This window comes from Parambassis ranga, chromosome 7 (assembly GCF_900634625.1).
Source record: "Parambassis ranga chromosome 7, fParRan2.1, whole genome shotgun sequence".
NCBI classification, from domain to species: domain Eukaryota; kingdom Metazoa; phylum Chordata; class Actinopteri; family Ambassidae; genus Parambassis; species Parambassis ranga.
This window is the reverse complement of record NC_041028.1, coordinates 16,374,748-16,400,335: the sequence shown is the minus strand read 5'-3', so window position 1 is coordinate 16,400,335 and position 25,588 is coordinate 16,374,748. Positions and strand designations below refer to the sequence as shown.

The 25,588-nt window shown below is 40.3% G+C and overlaps 1 protein-coding gene across 3 annotated transcripts; it reads right to left on the bottom strand.

The window, feature by feature from the left end:
* Positions 1-914: 914 nt before the first annotated feature.
* On the bottom strand, positions 915-25,209 carry prkar2aa (protein kinase, cAMP-dependent, regulatory, type II, alpha A). Of its 3 annotated transcripts, none has more exons than XM_028408892.1 (11): positions 24,640-25,209; positions 23,520-23,793; positions 8,606-8,641; positions 7,091-7,227; positions 6,314-6,420; positions 3,968-4,109; positions 3,429-3,530; positions 3,248-3,322; positions 3,069-3,134; positions 2,534-2,672; positions 915-1,709 (listed from the first exon to the last, which is right to left on the bottom strand). In XM_028408892.1, the coding sequence occupies exons 2-11, from the start codon at positions 23,764-23,766 to the stop codon at positions 1,585-1,587; spliced, it is 1,176 nt and encodes a 391-aa protein (XP_028264693.1). In that variant the 5' UTR covers positions 23,767-23,793; positions 24,640-25,209; the 3' UTR covers positions 915-1,584. The 3 variants fall into 3 exon arrangements, with proteins under 3 accessions (XP_028264693.1, XP_028264692.1, XP_028264694.1); XM_028408891.1 differs by having other exon boundaries at positions 24,644-25,209; XM_028408893.1 differs by having other exon boundaries at positions 23,520-23,789; positions 24,644-25,209.
* Between the last annotated feature and the right edge of the window lie 379 nt (positions 25,210-25,588).

Here is a 25,588-nt window from a genome sequence, read left to right as displayed (position 1 = left end):
TTGTGCTCGCCACAAATATGACAAGATCGTTAGATTTCTCAGGAAGAAAACACTTAAAAACATCGACTATGCAACAGGAAATGCTAAACTCCTAATGCATTTCCGGGGTTTTTAAAGCCTGCGGTGACGTCTGCCTCCTGTGGATAGGAGTGGTATTACATTGTTGCTGCATTTGTTTCACACCGTTTTTTCTAAACACAATTGCGTGCAGAAAAGATAATAAAACAGCTTCTGACAAATAAGACAGTACAGGGAGTGTTTGAGCTTATTTTATTTTAGAATTTTAAATTTATTGTATTATATTAGTACTATTTTGACTGCAAGGCTGAGCCATCCAAACACACTTGCAGGCTGTTAAAATTGAGGGGTTAAAGTTTAAGAAGACACAGAAGAGGCAAGATTTTTAACAAAATGTTTGCTTTATTTTTTTTGTATCCAGGACAACTCATTCAAGGATAATCAAGGAGAAATAAGCACTAACATGTTTTTATTAGAATCTTTTTTTTTCTTTCATTTTTACATTTTGTCAGAGATGGATGGTGAATTTGTATCAGAATTGGTCAAAGTACAACAAAAAAAATAATAAATGAATATATAATAACAATACATTAATAATTAATTCAATACAAGTGTGGTGTCAATGACATAATAACAATGGCCCAGAAATTGTAGGGTTGTTATTGTTTTCACTGCTTCTCCTGTGGTACTGCAATAATCACCAGCACTAACTCAACTTAACTCAATCAACAACAGTAGAGGAAGAATTGGAGCACACTCACAAAGGTCTGCACCCCAGCCTCCCAAAGAGGAAACTTTTTTTATTTAAATAATATTTTATCAAAGCTTCTATTTTTTTATATTCATAAAACATTTCTAAAACTTATCTGTCTTCTTTAAACTTCCTTTTTTTTGCATTTTTTTTTATTCGTTTTCCTTTTCTGAGATTTCAGTCTCCATTTTACCACAATGTTTTTGCAAGCGTGGTTGCCTCTGTGTGTCTGTACCTGTAACCCTGTGTGTGTGTGTATATGTGTGTGTTTTTGTTGATGTGTCCTTGGCTGAGGCTTGGAACAACTTAAAGTTGTTTAAGTGATCATGTGAATGCAAAGCCTGCACTTATGAAGCATAACGACGTGATTTCAAAGATGTGTATGGAGTGTGTGTGATGTCCTTGTGCTGCTTTACCTTTATTAAGGTCACAGCAGGAAAGACATTCATACTGAGAGGTTGAAGCTGGCTCAAGCAACGAGGTGTGTGGCCTTTAGCTTGCTTTGAATGTTTATGTTTGTGTGTGTGTCTGTCTGCCTGTCAGTCTAACCAAAGACAGCTTAACAAGGAGAGTGTTGAGCTAGTATGTGCACAAGGGTGAGTAGACTAAGTGAAGTGAGTATCGCTCAGTGCCTACACAGGTGTCTGTGAGAGTGTGTGTGTGTGTGTGTAAGGGAGAGTGTGTTCATACTGTATGAGGATTTATGTACCTGCAGGTGAGCCAAGTACACTTTCTCATGCTCTATCGGCATGATGTAGAAGAGTGCGTGTGTGTGTGTGTGTGGAATAGAAGGCACAGAGGGTGATGTGGGAAGCTCAGTCTCTCAGGTCCATGCTAGAGCCGAACAGCGCCACCAGCTGCTCCTCATAGTGGGCGATGTTCCTCTTCATGATCTCTTTACAGGAGCCCAGGAGGCGCTCAAACGCCTGCACATCTATTACTGAAAGGAGTAATGGAGAGACATATTAAATGTTTGCTTCTGGTTATTCTGATATGGAGATGTTTCATAACAAAACTACTTTGTCATATACGATAAAGAAAGACACCCAGAGGATTTGTGGCCACATCCTGCCCACAGGCTGCTTCTTCCAGGCCTGTGAGGTTCATGGGAAATTGGAAACCTAAACAACAGTACATCAAGCGCACTATTCTAAATTACTTTATATTTTTAAAGCTAATTTTATCAACTGAGGAATGTCCCTTGACTCGCTATTTTAAAGCCATAACATGTAGGAATATATATATAAAAATAAACAGTCTCTGCTCTGAGTCCTTCTTATCTTTCAAGGGAACAGAATGAAAAGAGCCCATCAGACAGCAAAGGCTGCTGCGCAAACCAAGTCACAGGAAAGGCAGACATGTAAGCCAAAATACTGTCACTGTACACTCCATACTGAAGAGGAGAAAATATAGAAAAATCATTGGAGCACATGCTCATTTTCACAAGGGAAGAGCTGCTTGACCGCTCTGCTGCAGAACTGTTGAAATCAAAATAACAAAAGAATGGCCTTCAATTAAAAATAACTATGAGGTGATGACACATGAGATGGACTGCTCCTCAAAATTTAAATGCTCTTGATATCCAAGTGGATTGGTTGAAAATGAAAAACAGGCATTGTCGATGGATTGCACCTGCTGTGCAGACTGGGTTAAGCAACACAGAAGCAAAAGTTATGTTGTAGAACAATTGTGTTATTGCGAGCAGGATTAGCATCATCGCAGATAAATGCCTCTAATGAGTTGTTGAAGTGTATTTTGTCTCACCCAAGCACTTGACGTCTCCCACTGCGTAGGCTGAGGCGGCCCGGGGCTTGTTAGTGACCAAGGCCAGCTCCCCGAAGTAATGACCCCTGCTACAGCGTGTTAACTCCACCTCCGCATTGTCTGCATGGCCTGCCTTTGTCTACAGGGAGGGAGGTGGGGAGGAAAAAAACAGAATTAAATGTTAGGAGCCGCAGAGTACCTCATTTTTCTCCCAACAAGAGGCACTCAACAACCGAGTGGAGAGTTGTGATTCCTGCTGTAACAAGACCAAACCAGGGGAATGTGGGTTGCCAAATGTTGTACAAAGACTACCTGGCAGATGAATATATATTGAGCCTACCATGACAAAGACGAGCTCCAACCAAAATCCCAGCATTGATTTATACTAAAGCTGCCTATATTGGTACTACTACATATTAAAAACATGTATTCAATGTTCATCAGAATCTGTGTTTTTTTACACATGGGCAGTGAAATAACTATGTAGTACAGAGTTGTTCAAACAGAATGGATAAGGTAAGAACGGGGGTCTTACTTTACTCTTCATCATGATCTTGACTTCCCCAGATTCTACAATGTAGAAGCAGTCAGCCCTGTCTCCCTGAGGAGAAAGAAAACACACTTCAAACACACTGCTGAAGATGCAGGGATACATTTTACACATCAAATGCTTCATTCTTCGTTTTTAGAATTACTGCTATAGACACGTCTCACCTGTATGATGATGCGCTCACCATCTAAGAACTGCTTTGCTCCTAATACATCCACAAGCTTCATTCTCTCTGTTGCCTGGACAGAATGAAGTTAAAAACATGAAGATAAACTCATTTTCTTAAACTGTTCAGTGTCAGATTGGGATTGTGGTGGTTTCTGAAAAAAAAAAACCTAAACTCACCTCCAGTGATTTGAGTAAGGGCACAGACTCGATGAAGGTCTCGTACATCCTCCTCTTCTTGGCATTGTTCTTTACAATGAGTCTACGAAATGTAGCACGGTCCTACGACAAAAAAAATATACTAGTGAATAAAAGGTTAAGGTTAAGTGTGTTTGACTGTTGCCAGTCTTCCTCTGCTGGGCCACCAGGAGGAGCTATAGCAGCATAAACCATGAGGGCAGAGCACTGGTTCCATTCATAGCTTACAGGGCTGCATTCTTAACATGTCTGGGCATTATGTCTGCACTGGAGACTGGAAACTGTGTCTAATCTTCACAATACAATTCTTCAGGGAGTAAAAAGAACTTAATACTGTGTTAAGTGTTACTAATGAAATGTTGGGAGACTTTACAATCTTCACGTTATTAAGCAAATGATTTGAAGTGGCTGTTTTGTGTATTGACTGAGAATCATTATGATTATGTAATGCATTAAAATACATTTGCACACATCACATAAAAAGGCATAAATCCATCAGGTCTTGCTATGCATGTTCTTACCAGGCCCCATAGCGCCCCCTCTTGAATGGCTACAATGGTGGCAGCACGTGGCGTGTTGTACATAAGTGCCAGCTCCCCAAAGCTGCCCTTATTGTCGTACTGACCCACGCATGTTCCTGATACTATTATGTCAAACATACCCCTAGAGAGAAAGAAACAAAATGGGAAAATATTAAAAAAAAAAAAACAAAGGCAGCACAAAAATGAAATGACTAGACTGTAGCAAAAGTTAAAATACAATCAGAGTTTTGTGCACTGACCTACTGACTGGTATTAACAGTAATCTCATTACAGATTGGAAGCAGCCTCTGGATAGGACCTTGTTACTTTGGCACAATAATTAACTCTGTGTGTGCTGTGCCGGAGACTCTTATGTACATTGCATGTAACTTATATGTTAGCATTGCTGCTTATCTTTGTGCATACATTATAAAAACACGTTTGCCATGTTTGTACACTTGGGTGATAGAGAGCACTACGTAAGCAGAGCAACTCTGTCTAACCTCCCTCTACCTCTGTGTAGGAGGATTAAACCCGGGCGAGGTAATTTGCAGTGTTATTGCTTGGCAGGATTAGCCAGACAATTTGCACGTCGGTGTGTCCACCGATTGGTTGAGTAGAGGGGTTAAAAGCCTTTTCGCGGCTGGAGTATTGGCTTATTTTGACTGGATTACGGTGGTGATGAAGACGATGACTGTTATGTGTCAGCAAGGGGGGGGGCGTGTCTGTTTTTTTTTTCCTCTCGCTCTCTCTCTTCTCTCTCCCTTCCTCTTGCTGCTTCCACTCCTTGTCTGCCTGCCCATGTGTTTAATATCATGCAATCTGGGTGGGTAGAAAAGTGTGGGGGGAGCGGAGAAAAGGGAGGAGAGATGGCCCTTTTTATCTGACCCTTTGGTAGTTTGCATCCGTTTTTATGGTGTTATTTCTCGGTTTATGTTCGCTCTTTTATTAGATGTTTCTTTTCTAGCTTGTTTTGTTTGTAGGTAGAGAGGAGACCAGGTTCTGACAGCCCTATGTGGGTTGGACCAGGTCTGTTTCCCTTGTTTTTGTTCAGCCAGGATCACCAGCTCTTTTTCCCCCCTGAGATTTATTCCCTTTGTTTGAAGGTTAGTTCCCTGTTATTAGAAGTTTTGATTCAGCTTTTCCGCCTCACGCAATCGGGAGATTTTCTTTTTTCAAAGTTCAAAAAGTTTATCCCTGCCTCATTACCCCTGATTTCTTGGGATAATGTGTTTATAAGGCTGTTACAATGACCACCTGTGTCATCAGCTAGCTAAGGTTAAGAGACACTATCTAGGGCTGGGCTGCTCAATCTTTAGTCAGAGGAAGCAAGTATTGTAGCTATAGAAATTAATATATCATACAATAAAGCTGCTTTGTTTGGAATAAAAAATAGTTTGAGTGACATATGGACAACACACCCATATTCAGTCGAGACCTATGTGTGTCCGAAATTCACTTCCTTGATGTAAACTGGAACGTGAGAATGCAGTTGATGAACGGATGTTTCCTCTGCAGTGAAAGGATGTTCTCAGTGCTTTTTCCTACTTGTAAAGCTATAGGTTGTTATAATCTAAAAGGACTTATGTAGGGCACTAAGCACAGTAATTTGTGGACATTTAAGACATTTGCTCCTCCCATTACATATTTGCTCCTTGTCCCCAAGAGACTTCTAGTTACTTCCTGTTATAGACTTCAGCACATGTTTATTCTCTTGTTAAGACTGCTTATAACATCAAGTTGTGCCATTTAGAGTTAGAAGCAGCCAAATGTGTGCAAGTTGATGACTAATACCATGCACCATGGAACAAAGAGGAGCTGCATAAATAGGGCTTAGTGACATAATACAAAGATTAAAAAGGAAGGAAATGTTTAAACTGTGTTTCCTGCTTTTCTTTTATTCCTCCATTTTCCTGTGTGCCCACCACACCACACCCTGCCAGTGACATTAGCGACCACTTACAATGTGTATGCGCCAGGAAAAACAAGAAGACCACATGTTTTCATGTACAGGAGGCAGGCTGTGTTAGACATCAAGTCTGCAATATGATGAGATAGCAAGTAGAACTATACTTCTGTGCCATGAAAGGAATGAATGGAGGCCACAGTGGGAGGGGCAGATATATTTATGACCAGCCATCAGGAGTAAATTGGTAACTCTATTCTCTAGTTAAAGGTTAACAACTGACACACTGAGTTTATTTCACTTAGGCAAGCAAGTAATGTATATGTCTAAGACATGCAATGTAGTCGCAGGATTATCCATCCATCCATCCATCCATCCATCCATCCAGGTGCAATTTGAATTAAAAAAGTAAGTTAGCAGTCTCGGTGTCTGCCTCTTACCTCTCTATGACATAGAAGTTGTCTCCATCATCTCCCTGGTCAATGACATGCTCTTCTGGCTGAACCTTCAACTCAAACATGGCGTCCAGCACCTGTGAGAACTGCTCCTAGAAGTGGGACAAGAGAAAGGATGTCAGACTCTAAAGAGGTGGAGAATGAGGAGCAAAATTAAAAAGTGTGTAGTTCATCAAGAAGCTCAACATGCCACTGATTCCTAGTCCGTTGTGGCTAGAATCCCAGGGTGGGAACGTCAAACACAGACACCAGATGTAAGACGCAGCTGATGGGCTTATTCAGCACTGTGAGAACGGATTTCACTTAAAAATAACCCTTATTAAAATTATATTAAATACTTGTGTGGGACAGCTTTAACAATTTCTAGCCCGTGACACAAGTAGCTAAAAAAAGACTGTATTGGTTCATGAAAAAAATACAACCAAAGATGTTTAACAAGTATCCCTTTGTCCTTTGCAGGAAAATGTGCTTGCACTGATTTATCACCTGACGATCCCGCAAGCAGCTACTGTTATGAAACATTATGTGTATTTTTGTGCCTCAAACCGCACAAACAACTAAAGTAGTCATTCAAAGACGTATGAGTAATACAAGAAGCATTATTTGAAGGGCTACTATATTAGAGTGTAATCTACTGTCAACCAGTTTAAGAAGTTAGATCTTTCTTAGAGTGATATTGACTAATCATTATTATTAATGTAAAAAGTGGAGAATGCATGTTCATTTTTCCTTCATCCACATGCACTGCCATGATTTTCCTACCTGATCTAGTGTTTTGAAGAGTAGGATGTCTCGGCAAGCCCCTGCCAGTCTGCAGCGCTGTTCGTCTGTTTTCGGGTGAACCACTCTGGGCTCGGTGTCCTCATCATCCTCATCTGGGTTGAAGGCCTCCGCACACACTGGAGGAAAGATGTGTGAATCGGTTTGACACATTAACAGGTTCCGTGTCATTAGATAGATCACATTAGAAGTGAAAGAGATTTGTTGAGATTTGTGTGAAATGTGATGTCTGAAAACGATGAATTACACAAGCACAGGCACAAGGAAAAGAAGACGATTTATAACACAAAAAGATGTGATGGCCCGCAGAAGGGAAGAGAGGACTACAGGACATCGGAGGAGCCCTAGAGTGAGGAAATGACACATGCACAGCGACATGTTTTCCTACACTAGACGGCAAACACTGACAAGGTCATTTCAAATTGTCACTGTGTGTCTGTTTCCTCCAACGCTGTAGACTACAGACACTTCTCACATGACATTCCACAAAACACACAGTGTGTGCAGTCATGAGTGTATTGTCTTATCTCTCAGCAGTCATACTAGTGATGTTTGGAGCAATGTGCCCTCTGTTTGAGTGTTTATATGCTAATTCTCATCTGGATCAAGTTGGTTACATTCAATGGAACAAATAAAAATTAACTCCAAAGTGTCTCAGTGTCCTGCAAACTACAATGTGGTAGAAGGAAGCACATAAACAACAAGAAATAACCCGTAAAACTCTAAGAGTTGTTTACAAGTATGAAGACAGGGTTGAGATACAAATCTGAGATTGTAGAGAGTAAAGTGGGGCCATTGTTCTTTCTAGATATTTTTGTTTTTAAATCATAGCTCCATCCTCAAGTCCTCAGTTGACTTCTAACAGGGCAAACCTGGCGCATAACGGCATGATATCTGTGTGATACATTGTTGTCTAGTGAGAACTGAAAATGTCTCCAAGAAACTTGGCCATTCCTGCTGCCTTAAATGTAGCAATTAGGTCTATAACCTGGATGAGAATCATCACAAACACATGCTCAACAATGATAGTACCCGAGCAGTAAAGATAAACATCAGCTTACACAACCAGAACTTAATCAAAGTGCAGTGCTCCCCGACGACATTCAATCACTCGTATGTAAACACTAGGAAGGTACAATGGAGCGTGAGAAAAACGAGACCAGTGTCCACACAAAACCACAGATGGCAACACAGAAACAAGAGTTAACACAGAAACACAAAACCCTAAACACACCACTGTGGAGCTCCTCAACATGGTGTTGTATGTGTGTGTCTGCTATACACAAACACAATAATTATAAAAACACTCCCTTTTGGTTCTACCTAAGCAGACACAAATTAGTAAGGTTTGCAGCATTTTACATGCATGACGCACACAAGAATGCACACAAAAACTGTTGGTGAGCCACAGGCAATGATTTTCGCAATGTCGTACTGGGTGTGGATTACAACACACATAGACACACACATGAGTGAGCTCACAGTCTCGCATCTTACCTGACACTCTCCTGTTGAATCTGCTGGGTGGTGGAGCTGTGAAGAGAGAACGAGGCAAAGTTAACACATTATTACTGCTACTTTAGTTCACAACTACAACTGTAGAGAAAGAATGAGATTTAAAAAGGGTAAATAAACAAAACCACTGAGAAAAAGACTCATGGTCAAATAAGTAAAAGCAACCAGAGGTAATAAAGTATGATACACAAGGATGGACAGAGAGAGAGATGTAAGCTTAAAGATGAATGAAACGGTATGTAACAGTATGAATGCAGTATATTCACACACACTGTCCCTCTCACAAAAGCAGTTTCTTTTCCATGACTAATGAGAAGTAATTAAAACAGGATCATATTCAGTAGTCATAATCACAAAATGACTGCCTAAAGCCATATCATCTTACTAATATCTTACTAAGAACCCTCTCTGTTGCATGTTTATGAGTAAAATATTTATAAGGGATAATGTATGAGGAGAGACAAATTATTAAAGCGTAATGACAGTTATGTTGGTATTAAATCCACTACACAGCAGCAAACACATCATTCTGCATTTAGAGGTTTGTGGTTTGTTTATGTTTTGCCTTAACAGGAAGAGTGATCTGTGCCAGTGTAGCCAGCTTCAAGCTGTTGCAATGGGCTGTTTAGTTGCACAGATGCTGCTGGGACAGTGTTGATGTTGCTGAGCCACTAGAACCACATGCGATATGTCTGCTTTGAAATTCAAGGATTGAAGTACTCACAACAGGAAGCGACTGCCCTACTAGAGTCAGGGTGTTTACTTTAGCTAAACAGAGAAAGCAGAGCTGTTGAACAGATAAACATCACTCTACAGATCTCTACCAGAGAGCCAACAAATGTATTTAAAGCAAATAAAATATCATCGCCGTCGTCTGTAAAAGCTGGACATTACTAAACTCAGCTCACCCCTTAATCTTATACTGTTGAGCTTCTTCAGAATGCCGACACTACATTGAAAGGAAGGCAACTTAGCTGCGCTATCACACATTCACCTGCATGACAGTACTGTTTGGTTTTGTTTTGACATGTTAGCAGGTTTTTATCATGTGTAACTGATAAAAAAAAAAACCTTACACATGATAGTCATCCTTAAGATATCTCTTTATATGAACAGAATACCTGAACAATCTGAACATAACACTACCGGCCACTGGGAGCTTATGCATACGCCCATACATTGGGCAATTAACAAGAAAGAACGCTCAAGATTGACATGAGCATTTATTCCACAAGCACAATAAAGCATTGTTTAGTGTATCCTTTTGCCGGACGAAGATAAATAAAGCTGGCTTCTTAACAACATTAAATGAACCACAGGAAAAGCAGAACATGTTTCTGGGAAATGTTGAAATAGCATCTGTAATCGAGTTTCATTCCTAGACATAATTTCAGTGGTGTGCACATGACATAAGAAAATATTCATCAGAGTAAAGGCAGGAAGACTACTGCTGGATATCAATATGCATTGGGGCTAATAAAGCAGCAGGTCAAGACAGAAAGAACTCTAGCCTTGCAGGACAACGTGCAGTGAAGGTTGGCATGTATGTACAGTATGTATGTGTGTGTGTTATTGTGCGAGCATGGTTTCTGGCATTGTATGGTCTTTGTGCATATCTGTAGGGATACACTGACCCTGTGCACTGCAGTGTGTGTGTGTGTCCTTCAAACGTGTGACTGTATGTAACATTTACGCACACAGAGGGTGAGGTCAGGGTCCTTAACACCTGCTTCCTAACGCTGGGCTGTTACTAGCCACCACAGGCATGGCACCCTGCTTCCACACACACACACACACAGTAGGTGTCCATTGGCATCTTATTACCATCCTGTCAGAGCCCATTAGACATAGACTGTGAAGACAGGCGCCTGGGGGAAACTCACACATACACACCACTTTCCCGCAGTGTCCTGGGGAGATGGACAGTTTAACACTCTCTTGAGATCACTCCGTTCACACTGGGGAGATCAATTCAGCTAGAGCGGGATTCTGGCTGTATACAGATATTTGCGTTTCTTTCTGAGTCTGAACAACGTGAATCCGATTATATCTGGATTGATTTCAAGCCACCTCTCGGAGATGGCTCTAGCCGCAAATGCGGCTAGCGAAGTCCGGGTCGCATGTGGACACATTTCCTGAAACTATGGCGTCTTTATGGGAAACATTTTTGAAATGGAATTGACTTTGTCTCCGTGTGGATATGGTCTTACTACAACTCAACACATACAACCACACACACACTTGGTCTTAGTGTATTGACATCTGTGGCCTTTAGAAGTGAAAATGTTATGAACAAGTTTGACGAAAGAGACCGCATGAGTCTAACAATGCACAAAAGTTTTAACAGATGTGTGCAGGAGCACAGTGAGCAAGTCTCCAAATCAAACTCCTCACTCAACTAAAGCGCTGATTAAACAACCCCATGAAAAAAGGGCAATTTTTTTTCATGTAAATACATACCACACAATAAATGATATGGAACTGACTTGAAAATGACTGAATAACAATTTACAAAAAGTTTTTTTTTTAATTCAATGTCAATATATGTCTCTGCCATGATTTAGACAATCAATAGTGCTATTTTTTGTGATTTTTTTGTGGTCAGTGGTTCCATTTTTTTATTATGAATCCACGCACAGGACAATGCACATTACATACATTAAAACTGTGCTGTGAATCTATAAAATTGTTTATAAGAATATAGGAAAAACTTTAAAGGTCCTCAGCATTTCAAACTTAAACATTTAAGACACCTTTGCACAAAAATATTTTTAAGGTACTTGGCAACAGATGTGCATAATATATGATACAAGGAAATATCATAATGTATCTATTTATCCATCTGCTTTTCTGTCTGTAACTTTGCATCAGTAGCTCATACCACTGTGCAGGATGATAAAAAAAACACCTGTGAAACTAAAACCGAGCAGAGGATGGGAATATGGGTTTATAGTATGTTCAACATGTCAGGACCTCATCTCCATCTTTGCATTTACGAATCAAGTTCATACTATTCTGATTCAGAGAATCTGGTTTAAATAGTAGGATTACATGAGTTCAACACTATTCTCAGTTTCTCTGGCTCCCTACTCTCTGTCATTTATTGTGTACTTCGCCCCCTCAGCTGTCTTAAAGGAACAGACCTTCCTCCCCCATATTGCTCCCATGGCTTCGTCACTCCCTCTCCCTTTATCTTCTATTTTGCATCTCAGTCTGACTTGTTACTTTTATCTCATTCACCTCAAGACAATGACTGGAGTTGGAGTTTGTTGTTAAGGAATACAACAAGATGAAAGAGAACAAATCCTGTGCTATGGTTCATTGATTGATACATTTTCTAACCACTTCATGAGCGGTATCTACAGAATAAAGGGAAATACATATCGAGGAAGAAGAGGTAACAGTACACAGGGAGATATTTTTGTTCTTTTATACAGTGTATAATTTTAATTTCTCATTACTTATGTTAAGTAGCAGTACATGAATAAAGCAAAGATGGTGGAAGTTGGTGAGTGACCAAACTATGATTTGTTATCTAGTGCAGAGCTTCCTAACATTGCAGAGATCCTGGTCCACAGCTGCAAATGTTGACTCCCAGTGTGACGAAGTAGGATGTGCAGGAATAAGGCCTACATTTCTTCACCCGGACTAGTCCATCTGCTGGGTTTGCACAAATACAAGCCACAACTGGCACTGCGCCTTAAGACCTGGTTTAAAGTATAGCAAAAACGTGGTGCATCAGGTGGATTTGATTGTTACCTAATGATCGCTTCTTCAGAATACCGTGCCATCACTAGCCTTCAGCACAGTTGTGAATGGGCACTACACACTATACTAGCAATAACCATTTTGCTAGTATACTGCCCAGCAGAAATAAACTAGGCTGATTAGCACATGTTCTATCCAGGTGTCATGCCCAACTTCAAAATAAATTATGTATTGTCTCCATCCCAGAATGCAGTTTTGTCTGTTAAGAGCACGTGGCTCAAATAAAAGTATGTGTGTTCACATGCTTTTCTGTGTTTCAATGTGTGGGTGTGTAAGTCTGTGTGCGCAATGTGTGAAGTGCTCTCCCTACAGTCATGTGGCTGAGGGGGTTGGGGGGTGTGGTGGTGGCTGTATCAAGTGTACGCCTGAAGTTGCCTTGGTAACCTAATACAAAGAAGATCTCATCGCCATAACAACACTACCCCTTTCACCATCACCCCCCCTCCCTCCCCCAGCCACCATCCACCCCCTTCTCCTCTATCCAGCATGTAACAAGTGTATGATCACCCAACAATCCCACTCATGTTTTCTATCTCTGTCCATCACCAACCTATAGACCCATTTACTGCCATCACAGCATTTACAGAAGGAGCGAAAGGGGGAGGCGACAGAGGGTGAACCAGATTGGGATAAACAGACCAGAAGGGGGGTGAAAGAGAGTGAGAAATCTTTTTTTTTTGTGGAAAGAAAAACAGAAACGGAAATAGAATAAAACGGGCATTTCATTAGTGATGATAATTAACCTACTGTGCATGTCTGCTAACACAGAAGAGGTAGGTGCTGAAAGGCAGAAAGCCCTCTGCCTAGAGACTGATCATGTGTAGAGCATAAACAGTCAAAAGGGGGGTGGATTCATCTGCCTGGTCTTTTCCACTGAATTCTTTTACAGCCATTCTCAGTGCATGACTGTCTGCCAGATTTGTCAATACATCATCCAGATAGCTGCAGGGGAGACCAAAGCATGAATGTGGCCTCTGAACCTCAATATTAATTTCAATATTTTTCTGTTTGTGCTTCAGCAAAACATGGCCACAGAGTGATTAAGCTGGCAAGACAGATGAGAGAGGGGAAGAGATGAAGAGAGGAATGTTACAAAAAGACTGATAAACAGTTGACATGAATGAAATGAACCCTAGCTTTCAAGTACAAGTGTATAATGACGTAAACCAAGTTTGTCTATTATTTGTCAGCCCACTTGTTGCTCCTCACACTACCTGATTTTCTTTTAACCGTTATAATTCCTGGAATAGAAACACTAAAGTGCAGAAAATTTTGGCACTTAAAAAGACGAGTCTAATCTATTCAACAGAACAAGCGCGTCAGAATACAATAGATAGTGACAGAGGCAAGATCATGTTTGGATGTGCTGCTGGCAGCTGACAACCCATTTGTAGCATTAAATACAGAATATTCAGATAAAATTGTTAAAATGCATTATTTCATAAATCATACACAAATGAGAACAATTCTCCACTATTTGCATTGTTAACACATTTCTGCAAATAGTGGAGGCAGCTGACTTAGTGACATTTCTGGCACCTAAATAGGCAATTTGTGTCCATTTCAAGCATCAAGGGGCAGATGGAGAGTTCTTCTTCCATCTTTCCCTTAAATCCAGACGTGATACACTTTCTTATAAATGTATACACTTTTATGCCCTCAATTCAGCACAATATGCAGTTGTTACTTTAATTTGAGTGTGATTTTACATCTGTTTATATTTTTGGTACTGGTGGGATTAAATGAATAATTTACACTAAATTAATGAATCTACAATACCACAGTTACATTTTGCTTCTCTATTAGTTTCACTTTCTAACCCCTCACCTACAGTGTACTGCCTGCTCAACACCAGCTCTTGCCATCTGCTCTCTCCATCTCTTTAATTCTTTCCTCTCGACCTCTCTGCATGCCTCTTCCTCTCACACTCACTCCTCTCAAGGCCTGATTGATAACAGCAGGGTCAGATGTGGAACGGGGAGCTTCCCTCACGTGTTGCCTCTCCTCCAGAGCTATAGCAGCCTTGGACGTCACTGTCAGCCAGCCTCTGCTGGCATGCACTTACACAAACAAGCTCAGTTCAGCACACACACACACACACACACACACACAGGGGCTTCATCATACACTTAGGAACACATGAAGTCAGACAGAGGAAAACTAGATATAATTAAGTCCATGTGCAGACTCCTTCACACATACAGACAGGTGGTGGGTTCTGTTTTATGGAAATTCATAGATTTCTGTAAAATAAGGTAACAGATTAGTCTATTAACTGTACACAGATCAATAATGTACGCTATTATGCAGCATTCAGACTCAGGAAAGACTCGGAGGCCCTGGGAGGGAGACCCACAACAACTTACACCTTCAAGCTCTCAGAAGGCCATAAGTAATTGTTGAAATAACCTTTTCAACCATAATGAATTATTTTCTTACGTTGCTTCAGTCTGATCATCACTGTTTTCTAACTCTTGCACCCATTTTTCAGCATGATTGGTTATCAATATATCTGTAGAACAGAGAGCAAACGTAAAACCTATAACTCTGTATGCCCCCCCCCTCAGAGAAGATATACATAGCCTGGCTTTGTATGTGAGCAGCCAATGCAGGCTGAAATGCTGATCTAAGCAACAATAACTCTGTACAGCTTACAATACAAATCTAATGTGGATATTAATCAAAAAACAAATGTCTGCACTACATGTGTTTAAGCTCAATATCACTGAAAAACAAAAATCTGATGAATGTTTCCTTGCAAAACAGGTGAATTCTCATAAGATTTACAAGACCATGAGATGTGTGACAATCCATCTTGCCAGTATGCCTGTGGCTGAAGAGAAGTGTTTCCACCGGTTTAGCCATGACTGACAGTAGCCATCACATGCTTTCCAAAGAGCTTTCAAGAAAGACTTCCCAGTTGTATCCGTGCAACTAACTCTCAGGTTTAAAAATTGGAGGATGTTAATGTGAACTCACACCATTGTACTTACAGTCAGGTTCTTTAATATCTGGATAATAACTTTTCTGCCATTTGGCCTTTAGACACCCCCCACAAATGTCTGCGTATGTATATATGAAAACGGTTATAAACCCTGAATAGAAAATGCCATACTTTTGTCAAAACCCTTGAAATAAAGATGAAACTTTTGACCTCACACACATCTTGAGTGTTTCATTTCAAATTCAATGTGTGTGCCAATACTGTCATTGCATCAGTATTTATGGACCCAACTGTAAGTAGTTTGTTTCTGGAGAACTTTTTGCCATCAAGAAGGTAAAAGGAGACAGTAGATCATCAACCAGGTGATATCTTTTCTGTCGTCCAAGTAAAATATGTAGTGCAATGCAGCTATCAGGACTGCTGACATATCATGTCTGCTGGCTGCAGTGCGTCATACCTGAGTCAAATTACGACTGTCAGATAACATGCCAATTATTGCCTCCTGCAGGACCTTAGACTGGGCACACAGTCCAAGTGCTGAATATTTCAACTGTATTTTCAAGAGAGGAGTTGTGTTTTGCAGTGGGATTCTTTATTATAATAAGGGAGGGTTAATGTGTGTTATTTGCACCGGCTGTCTCATACCAATGGCTGGGTGAGCAGGAAAAATAGATGACATGGGGTTGTCTGTTTGAAAAGAAATGACACAGTTATGGGTTATCCTACGAGATGTGACAATAAGCAGTCTACGCTTATCAGTGTACATCCTACATTTAGGAGTGAAAAGTATGGCAACTGGGAGAAAAGGTTTAAAATTAAAAAAAAAATTAAATCAACTCTGACTGAGATATCTCACAAAGCACATTCCAAAAACATTTTTTTTTAATACTAGAGAGTTTGCCCACTTTACCATATGCAAAAGATGAAGATGGTGTAGTATAACTATATACAAACTGGTACTGTGATCAGCTAGGAGACATTGTGGTAAGTGCAGCCATTGCAAAAACCAGCACTCAGCTTAAAACTAGTTTCTTTGACATTTAAGTTTAGCTCAAGTCTCCTAAGGTAACACCTATCAACATATAGGAAGTCACTGGTAGCCTTGTGTGCAGTTCCACTATTCTTTCTTTTATGGTAGTAAGGGCTTGTTTGAATTTATTACACAGAACTAACAAAGATATACGGTGTGTTAGATCTGACATCATAAATGTCACTGTGTGAGTGCTGCTTTGTTGGAGTCAGATGGAGTTTAAAGTAATGGGATAATATGCAAAAAAGGATAAAAAACACATGAGCACATTCTACACAGGTACACAAATTCAAACTTTGTTCACGATGTAGTACTAAAGTAATAAACTAAAAAAAAATTCAGTCCAAAGTTTCAAAATAGCAACACTTTTCTTTAATTTATCCCTACACGGTCTGAAAATGTACCTGAAAGTAAGCTAATTCAGTCCCAAGTTGAAGTCAGACTAGATAGCAATGGCAAACAGCAGGGCTTCTGAAATTTGACCGCCACTGCTGGTTTATTTATTTTTTAACAACAGGAGAAAAGAAGAGAGAATGAGAGGAAAGGCTCAGTCTTATCGCTTCAAACACAAATGTTATTTTCTGCTAAAGAAACTACATATCCAGGTCAGAGCAGGGCAAAATGGCATACATGAGAAACTCTACTTCTACATATTGTCACATAGCACTGTTTTTAACCATGGTCCCACTTCCATATACAAATCCTTGTAGTATTCTGTGTGAATGCAGCATAATTTGCTAAAATAAAACTTCTAAGCTCTGCAATGTAGAGCCGAGTCTTTTTGATGAATTTAATATGATCTTATGGAGGCAATTCATCCTAGAATTATTCTAATTGTAGCAATTAATGTTACACTGGATGCACAAAAGACAGAATAAAATAGTAAGAGTCCAAATTTGTATTTACAAAAAGTAGGAAAGCTACAGGAAAAGTTTTTAGTAGCAGAAATGGTGCTGAAGATATACAAAGGGCAGCTGCAGCTATTTTAGGAAATAAACAGAGGACAGGATGAAGAGTAATGCTGCGAAAGGTATTTCCCCATCCCAGGTCACCGAGTGTTGGCAATGTTACCTGCCCACTAAAACAGGAAGGACAGGCAGAGGCAACACATGCAAGACATAAATGCAGAAACAATTTATAAAATTAACTTTTCATGAAAAAAGTCTCACTTTTTAATGACAAATTAAATTCACACTATTAGTTACCAGCAGCATTTAGGCTTGCCCTGGTATGCACAGCATGCATCCTGACCATCTGTGGTCAAACCCTGCTCTAAAAATCTACCATGTTAATCTTATCAGTGATAGCCTGTATGATTACAGTCAGCAGAACCTGATGGCTGTTATCTCTCACTCGTAGAATGTGGCACTGCAGAATGTGGATGACATCTCTGACCCTTTCTGACACAAGTTTATGAAAGTAGATGCAACATTTACCATCTATGCCCCAACAAATAATTTGCACTCTAAACTGTCAGCAAAGCAAAAACATGAATAATTGCAATGATTTTGGGACAACTGGCAAGCACAGCAATGTATTTTCTAAAAAAATACAACACAAACGTACAACACATCTCATATGGTGGTAAAATGTCAAACAGTGGAATAACATTAGTGGTCAGACTGCACAGCCTGGCAGGAGAGAACGCAACATGTTCTCATCAAACCAAAGGGGTGGAATGTAAACAAGGCCAATTGTGTCTCCCATTACATTACCATTTACAGTCACAAAAGAACGTCAATCCTCCACATTCTCCAGCTTATGTTTAGACTTAGGTCATTAAATTTGTTAGGCATGTGCTAAGCCATTAAAGAATGTTCAACCAGGTACTTAAATCTAGTCAACAAGTAAAACTTAGTGTGTGTCAAGTTCAAGTTACAAGTGACATATGCTGCTACAAGGAATGTGGTTTATACAATAAGTATAAAACCTAAACAACAGGAGCAAACTCTTCTTCCTCCTTCTGTTTGTTACACTGTTTTTCTGTCTTTCACAAATGAACTCCTTACAGACAGGCTGTAAACACTGCAGCTACCTTTTAAGAACATAAATAATAAGCAGCTTAAGTACCACGCAATATCAGAAGTACAACACAAAGACAGCTATGACAACGTGTGTCATATCTAGGCTAACAAAATACACTGACAATGATACTTGTTACAAATAGGGAGGGATGTGCACTGCTTCCCCATTTCCGTTATTTGAATCACAATTAGGCGAGGCCACTGCCTATCACTGTCGCTTCCAGCAGTGATTGGCTGAGAGGAGTTTCAAGGCCAGTGGTTTCTATGGTGACCATGGCTGTGTCAGTTCAGAGCACCATGTTAAAGGCACAATCTACCAAGTCTTAAAATGGACCCTAAAACACATCATCTATTTGAATGGAAGCTATTTAGGCCAGGCACTGGCTGCTAAAGGGTGAAAATAAGTATAGTGGTTTGGTATTAATGACTAACTGCTGGCAAAACAACTAGAAGTAGTAAAAGCAGTCACTGCTATCCTGACAGTAAACTAATCCTATTGCCCTTATGGGAAAGGAATAAGTGTATTATTTTACTTGTGTAAAGTTAAATAAGTTTGTTTTTAGTGTGGATCATAATCATCTCCGTCATCTCCTTTCATTGCCCATCTGTATATTAGTAAGTTATATAAGGAATTATAGATACAAGCAAAATCCAAAATATAACTTTCTTTTTTAAGGCCGCTCAAGTGCAAAAATAATGGCATATGTGTTCATGTGCTTTTACACCAAGGTGTGAATAGAACAAAAGACGTGTAAAACTGAGAGGACCTATGCCCTGGATGCTCTTCCAGTAACGTGGGTTTTGTTAACCTTACGTTTAGAAAGCCAAATATTACAAAACTTATTATTGTAGCCACAGAAGAAAAATGTGGTGCATCTACCAACACACCACACCCTCACCCATTTGACACCTCATGCATTTCATCTCTCAGTCATCAGAAACCTGACATTTGAGGCACATGGATAACCCCAGTTTGCCACTGCAACATTACACCTGAGGCCCGTCTCTCACCTGTCTCTTTGCATGTCTCTGACGTACGTGAAGGAATCAATACAAAAACTACACCTAAAATCAAGAATGAGCTCCTGCCCTCCCGATTACTGAACCAACATGTTAAAATACTTCAATAGTATCCTTGTAATTCATCTGCCAAAGAGGCTGAATGGGTAGACAATCTCAGCAGAGTCAAAATTTCACTGTATTTGACTTTGGCTCCAACCCACCAATTTCCCCTTTCAACCTTTTCTTCCATTCATGTTTTCATTCTCTCAACACTTCTTCCCCTAGTTAATTCTCTTTCTTACTGTGCCAAAGATGGTTCTCCTAAACCGCCCTAATAACCCCCTGTCTCTAAGCCACCTTATCTAATGAGATTGGGCCTGTACATCAAGACGAACATGCATGGCAAGGGAGAGGTAGTGGTATTGTAAGGACAACGCAGTTGGTTCAGATACAACAGATGAGAGAGGAATGGTTTCAATACAACAACAGACTGATAGACAGATGTCAAAAACAATGGTATGATCAATGAACTGGAATAGTACAGAACAGGAATATAAATGACAGACAAATGAGAGATTTCAACATGTGTTCTGTCTTTCTGACCAGTGTTGAGACATATGCAACAAACCACTAAACAGAGGACAAACTGAATGCATCACTGTGACCTATTTCTATGGTTTCTTGTGAAATGTAAGGGATAAGATTATACAAATGAATGCTACATTACAGAGAAGCCCAAAGCCCTTGGACAATTAGCTCTTATCTCTCTTGCAAGGTTGGGAAACACAAGCAATTCTAACTCAGCTACTATGTTGAGTAAGTGGTCACAATTTTAGTGTTTAATAGTTATTTGGGTGTAAGGGCATGTCATCTCAGCTTAAATGCTCACATCATTCTTACTCACACAAGAGCAGTGAAGGTTATTGTATTGTTTTACAGAGGAAAAAATCTGAGATCAGCGACTAGCAAACTCATCTAAACTAATGTTTGTTGTCTAGTCACCTACAGACAGGCCTTCTAAAAATAGGTACAAGTGATAAAAACAACAATAACAGAGAGCTATGCTGCACTACACCAATTATCTGAAGCAAGAGCCCCAGTCCATGCCATGTCCAGTCATATTCACAGCCCACAATTATAAATATTACTTTACTTCGCCTTATATTTAAATAAGAATTCTCCAATTATTTTCTGATGTAAAGCTGTATTGTACATCAGTGTACGACATGAGAGGATTGTGCTGGCATTGCTGTGAAACCTAAGAATAATTTTACATTAAAACAACATACTAATTACTGCACAGTAATATCGTGCAGTGCAACATTCTTTTCAAGAGTCACAGTGTATGTAAATCATTTTATCCAAGTGAATGTTTGTAGTCATTTTTCAGAGAGACATTAAAGTATAATTTCTCTGTGAATAGGGGCTAATATCTGGACCCAATGCTCTGGGCTCAGGTTGTGTTATTCTGTCGTATATTAGGAACAGTTGAGCCTCTGCAACGATCAAGGGTTACTAAAAATCTTTGTCCCTACATCACCACATATGATGGAGGTTAAACAATTTGTACAGAAAACAATATCTTCTTTTGTTAAGCTGCTTAGGCATCTGTAGTGATCCTGTGGTGGATGTAAAATTTGACATATTTCTAAGAGTATACTGTACTATCCATGGGAACACAAAACGAGTTATCTCTTATCATTTGCATGTTAGGCGTTCAGCAAGCACACTGATAAACAATTATTTCCTGCAGCGCAAAATAAAGGTTACAGAAACACCAATGATTCATCAACTGTAAGGAGCCCAATGAAAGAAGAAATAGGATTTTTTTTTTTACCAACAACAGTTACAGATCATGCTGATACAATGCAACTGGCAATTTACCTCAAAGCTCTCAAGATTTTCTGGGCACCTTCCAGTGGTGGAAAGACTGAAACAAATACACATTTGTTTGTGTCACCTGTGGGACTAGCAAAGAACATCCTTTTTTGCTTTGTACGTTAAAAAGATAATTCCGTTTTTATTTGGAGGATTTCTGTTTTGGAGCATGTGCTGTTGAACTAGTGGTACTATAGCAGAGGTTATACCTAAAGGCTACAACTTGGGGTCAGGCAGGACCACATGATCTTTTTCATTTTACAAGCTTGTATTGTTCCCATCAGAAATGAATGTCCCCTGGGGTGGTGTACACAAGCCTGGTTGGATAATCTAATGTCATGGTAGTCATGTGTCTGACCTAGAGCGTCTCAGCAAAAGTTTCTCTGTGGTGTACAACTGGCTGAAATCTCTTTGCTTTTTATTGTCCCCTTAGATGAAGTGTGAAAAATACAATTGATTGCAACAGAGGAATGTAGAAGTATTGCCTCATGTTATCACCAGGTTAAAATTGTAAAGGAGTATGAAAAAGTCAAAATGCCACCGTTTGCTTTTCCAAACACATGGTCACACAGACACAAATGGATAGAACATGAGGCAATCACAAACACACACCATGGGCTCAGCTGTTTGGCAACAGCTAAACTCCACACAGACAGAGCAAATATACTTCCTAATTTAATTTATAAATTGATCAAACTGTGCAGCTATATTTATAACGTCGTTTCAGCATTGTGTTCATTCAGTGTAAACAGCATCCCTGTAGTTGAGTGAGAAAACACAAAACCTTCCCATTCACAAGAAACACTGTTGTGATCTAGGCCACATTACTCGCAGCAGCACAGAGGAGAGCTATGAAGCAGCTTACATCTTCTGCCAGACTGTCAAACTCAGGGGAGTAATGCAGAAGAAGCTGGCATCGCTGCTGCTGAATGTAACATAGTATCTATTAATTTAGGGCCTCTGTCATTTGAAGGATGCAGTCTAAGAAGGTGTGGCCTTTGGAGAACCAAAAGGTTGAAGCAACGTGTGTTGTTAAATAAGGCTGTCTAGCCTATGGAGGATTTTCTATTTCCTTCACCAGCTGTCACAAAGCACTGCTGTCGCCTAGCAACCATGGCTGCTGCAGTTGATATTTACATTTAAAAGTGTAATCTATAGGCTGCCAAAGTTCCCTTTGCGGCCAATTGCCACAGTCCAGAATTCATCTTGGGATGTCATGGTTTCTAAATGGCCAGCGTAAAAAGGGGTTACATTTAAAGGATGCTAAAGGGCCGTCCACACCAAGAAGCACAATTATAACAAAACAATTTCAATGATGTGAGCATTCAGACTTAAGAATCTCGCTGAACTTTGTGTGCGAGAAAAAAAAGAAATGGGGTGACCGTTTTCAAAAATGTTCATCAACAGGTCTACACATGTAAGCTGACCTGTCTTGTTACATTTTCATCGCTGTATGATCCTAACGACTTAAAACCCATAGAATTCTGCAGCAGCAGTGATGATTTTGAATGATCTACAAAGATCACATAACAATGTGATCAGAACATATTCCAATCTGTCTGATTCCATGGAGACAGGCAGATTGAAGATTAGTGAAGTGACCACTGTTTTGCTTAGTGGTGTAAATGCGCCCAGAAAATATTTTAACCAACACAATGACCTCTACACATATGTCCAGCCAAAGAAATAAAATGAAGAAGAACACAGAAGACAGCTGCAGGGAGAGAGAGAAGCTGCTTCTACTCATATATAACAGGTTCAAAGACCACTTTACTAATCCACGTTCCTGTGTGGAACAAATCCACAGGATGCATGGTTTTTACTTTCAGAGCACTACGTAATTTAACCCAAGTTTTTAGTTTATGAGGCGATTTGACGGGAAAGTTGTGTTGAACCATTTTGGACCTTTAAGGCCCTGATAGCTCAACTGAAATCATACATGTAACATCTGAGATCCTGACAGGCAGATAATGAGAATGCAGAAGACCTAGATTAGATGAGTGGCAGACAAGAGTGCAAGTGTGTGCATATAAATATGGCAAAGATCACACACTAGAGAAATCTGTCTCTCAGGAAGAAACGAGATTAGGTTATGACTATATCCGTGACAAGACTTCAGGCCTCACCGTCACTTTCTCTTTCCCTCACAGAAACAGACACTTTAAGCCATCTTTCATGCTGTCCGGTTTCACTCACACATACACTACTAACACCACAGCTGACAATCTTAACAAGAAAACATCAACCTACGCTCAAAGTCGGAGTCGTCATCTTCGTCGTCATCTCCATTGGACTCAGTTTGCATCGGCTCCCCATCGAACATGACTCCTTTCCCCGTCTTGCCAACTGTGCTGGCCCCATCCTGGCTTCTGGTGTCTCGCAAACGAGTGAAGTACTGTACTGCAAAATCCACCAGGTCCGACGGCCTTTGTCGCAACACTTCCACAGTGTAGCCCTGCAGCAGTTCTGTCAACCCCCCTGGTATTTCAATACTCATGGTTGTGTGTGGCTCGGTGTTAACTATCTGAAGAAGGAGAAAAGTTTTGTCAGAATATATTTTGATACAGAGTCCATGGCTGAATACTGTCCTGTGATGAAGTTAGGTGTTGACCTAATGTTGATTTAATCACTTGTGACTTTTATGATGTCAGTACACTGTGTGCTTGTGTATAGCCTGTGACTGATGACAGCTCTGCAAGGACACTGGGTTGTACAGGGACACTTTTTAAACAGTATCATAACAACTGAAAAATACAGAATACAGAAAGATACTGCATTGCCATTCGTTAATGGACTGCTACGTAAAGTGTTACTGTGAGATGTCACTGAGTGACAACTTTATCTAGGGTTGAGCCGGGGGAAACATGAATTCACACGGCTGCACAGGACAGATAGGAGTCAAACATCTACTTAGAAGTAAACATATAATCAGTTGCTGGCTTTCGGCAGCATTACTGTTTCGCCTCGTCGAAAGCTGAGCTGTCAACTTGGGTGGGTGGCCGGGCTGGAACTAGCTAGCAAAGCGGCTAATAAGGGGAAAATAATGACAACCAGCTGAGTTACTGTGTTGTCCGATTCACAAATACAACTTAAAGTATTCCCATCTAACTTAACGTCAGTTACCAAAGACTGACTACAGCAAGTATAGTCGGTATCACTTCAACCCATCAGTCATTAGCTATCATGCTAGCAAGTGAGCCACCTTCAAGGAAGCCTTGTTAGACAGTTAGCTTAGAGTGGCGCACAGGCTGTAGATGCTAAGCCACAGAATAGTGGCAGGCAGGATAAACGTTGCTAAGCGAGCACTCCCAAGTTACAGTGCCGGTAAGCCGTTTGCTAAGCTAACATAATGTTAACGAGTATGACTCACTTACGTGCAAATCTTTCTCCCGGCTAAACTAGCCAGTCCCCTCCTTCTCGGCGTCTTCCTTGTTCTCTCTTATTTCGCCTCTTCTTTTTAGCCAGTCTCTTAGCCAGCGTAGCGACCGTATCCCTCCACAGCAGACACTTGTCGAACGTAATGCCAGTGATTATGTTAGTGTCACCTAACCAGGCTAAACTTTTAGGGTTTTTCCCCCCTGCCAGACAGCTGTACAGAGATTCTGTTGGCTAAGTTATGAGGCAAACAAATAGTCGACTTAACCCCTGCAGCCTCACAACGTCAACGTACTTGGTAAGGGTGCGACGTGCTGTGGTTGTGGGGGAAAAGATGGTTAGCTGACAAGCTAACTGGCCGCTAACTTGCTAACTAGCAACTACACTATGCGTAACAAACAAAGTCAGCTACTCGGGCTTCACAGCGTTGTGCCACAGCGCCGTTTCGCACGTCCACAAAACACCCTTTTTTGTTTAAAACGGTGACTAGGATGTCTAATAACAACGTGAAGCACGTTTACTCCCTCCCAGCGAGGTAATCCAGCTCTACACGCACGAATGAACCGCTGGCTCCAGGAAGCGTGAGGAGGCGTGGCTACTCAGCTAGCAGAACGCGTTTGACATTGATTGACAGAATGTGTGGCCAATTAAAACCCCGCATTTCAAAATTCCAGCCAATTGGATGGCGTCATTGGAGTAGCGACGGGAGAGAGGGCAGAACCATATTAGTACACAGAGTAGAGGACCACACCCACTGAAGTGGCCTTCACCATCTGTTAGAGATCTTCAGGAATATTAGATTATAACAATTAAAGAAACAAATTATTTTATTTTTTAATTATAATTTATCTGATTTAACAGATTAGCAAACTTAGAGTACACAATCAGATATCTAAATATAGAAGCATTCATTGAAAGGCTCAAATACACGTCACTTCCTTATT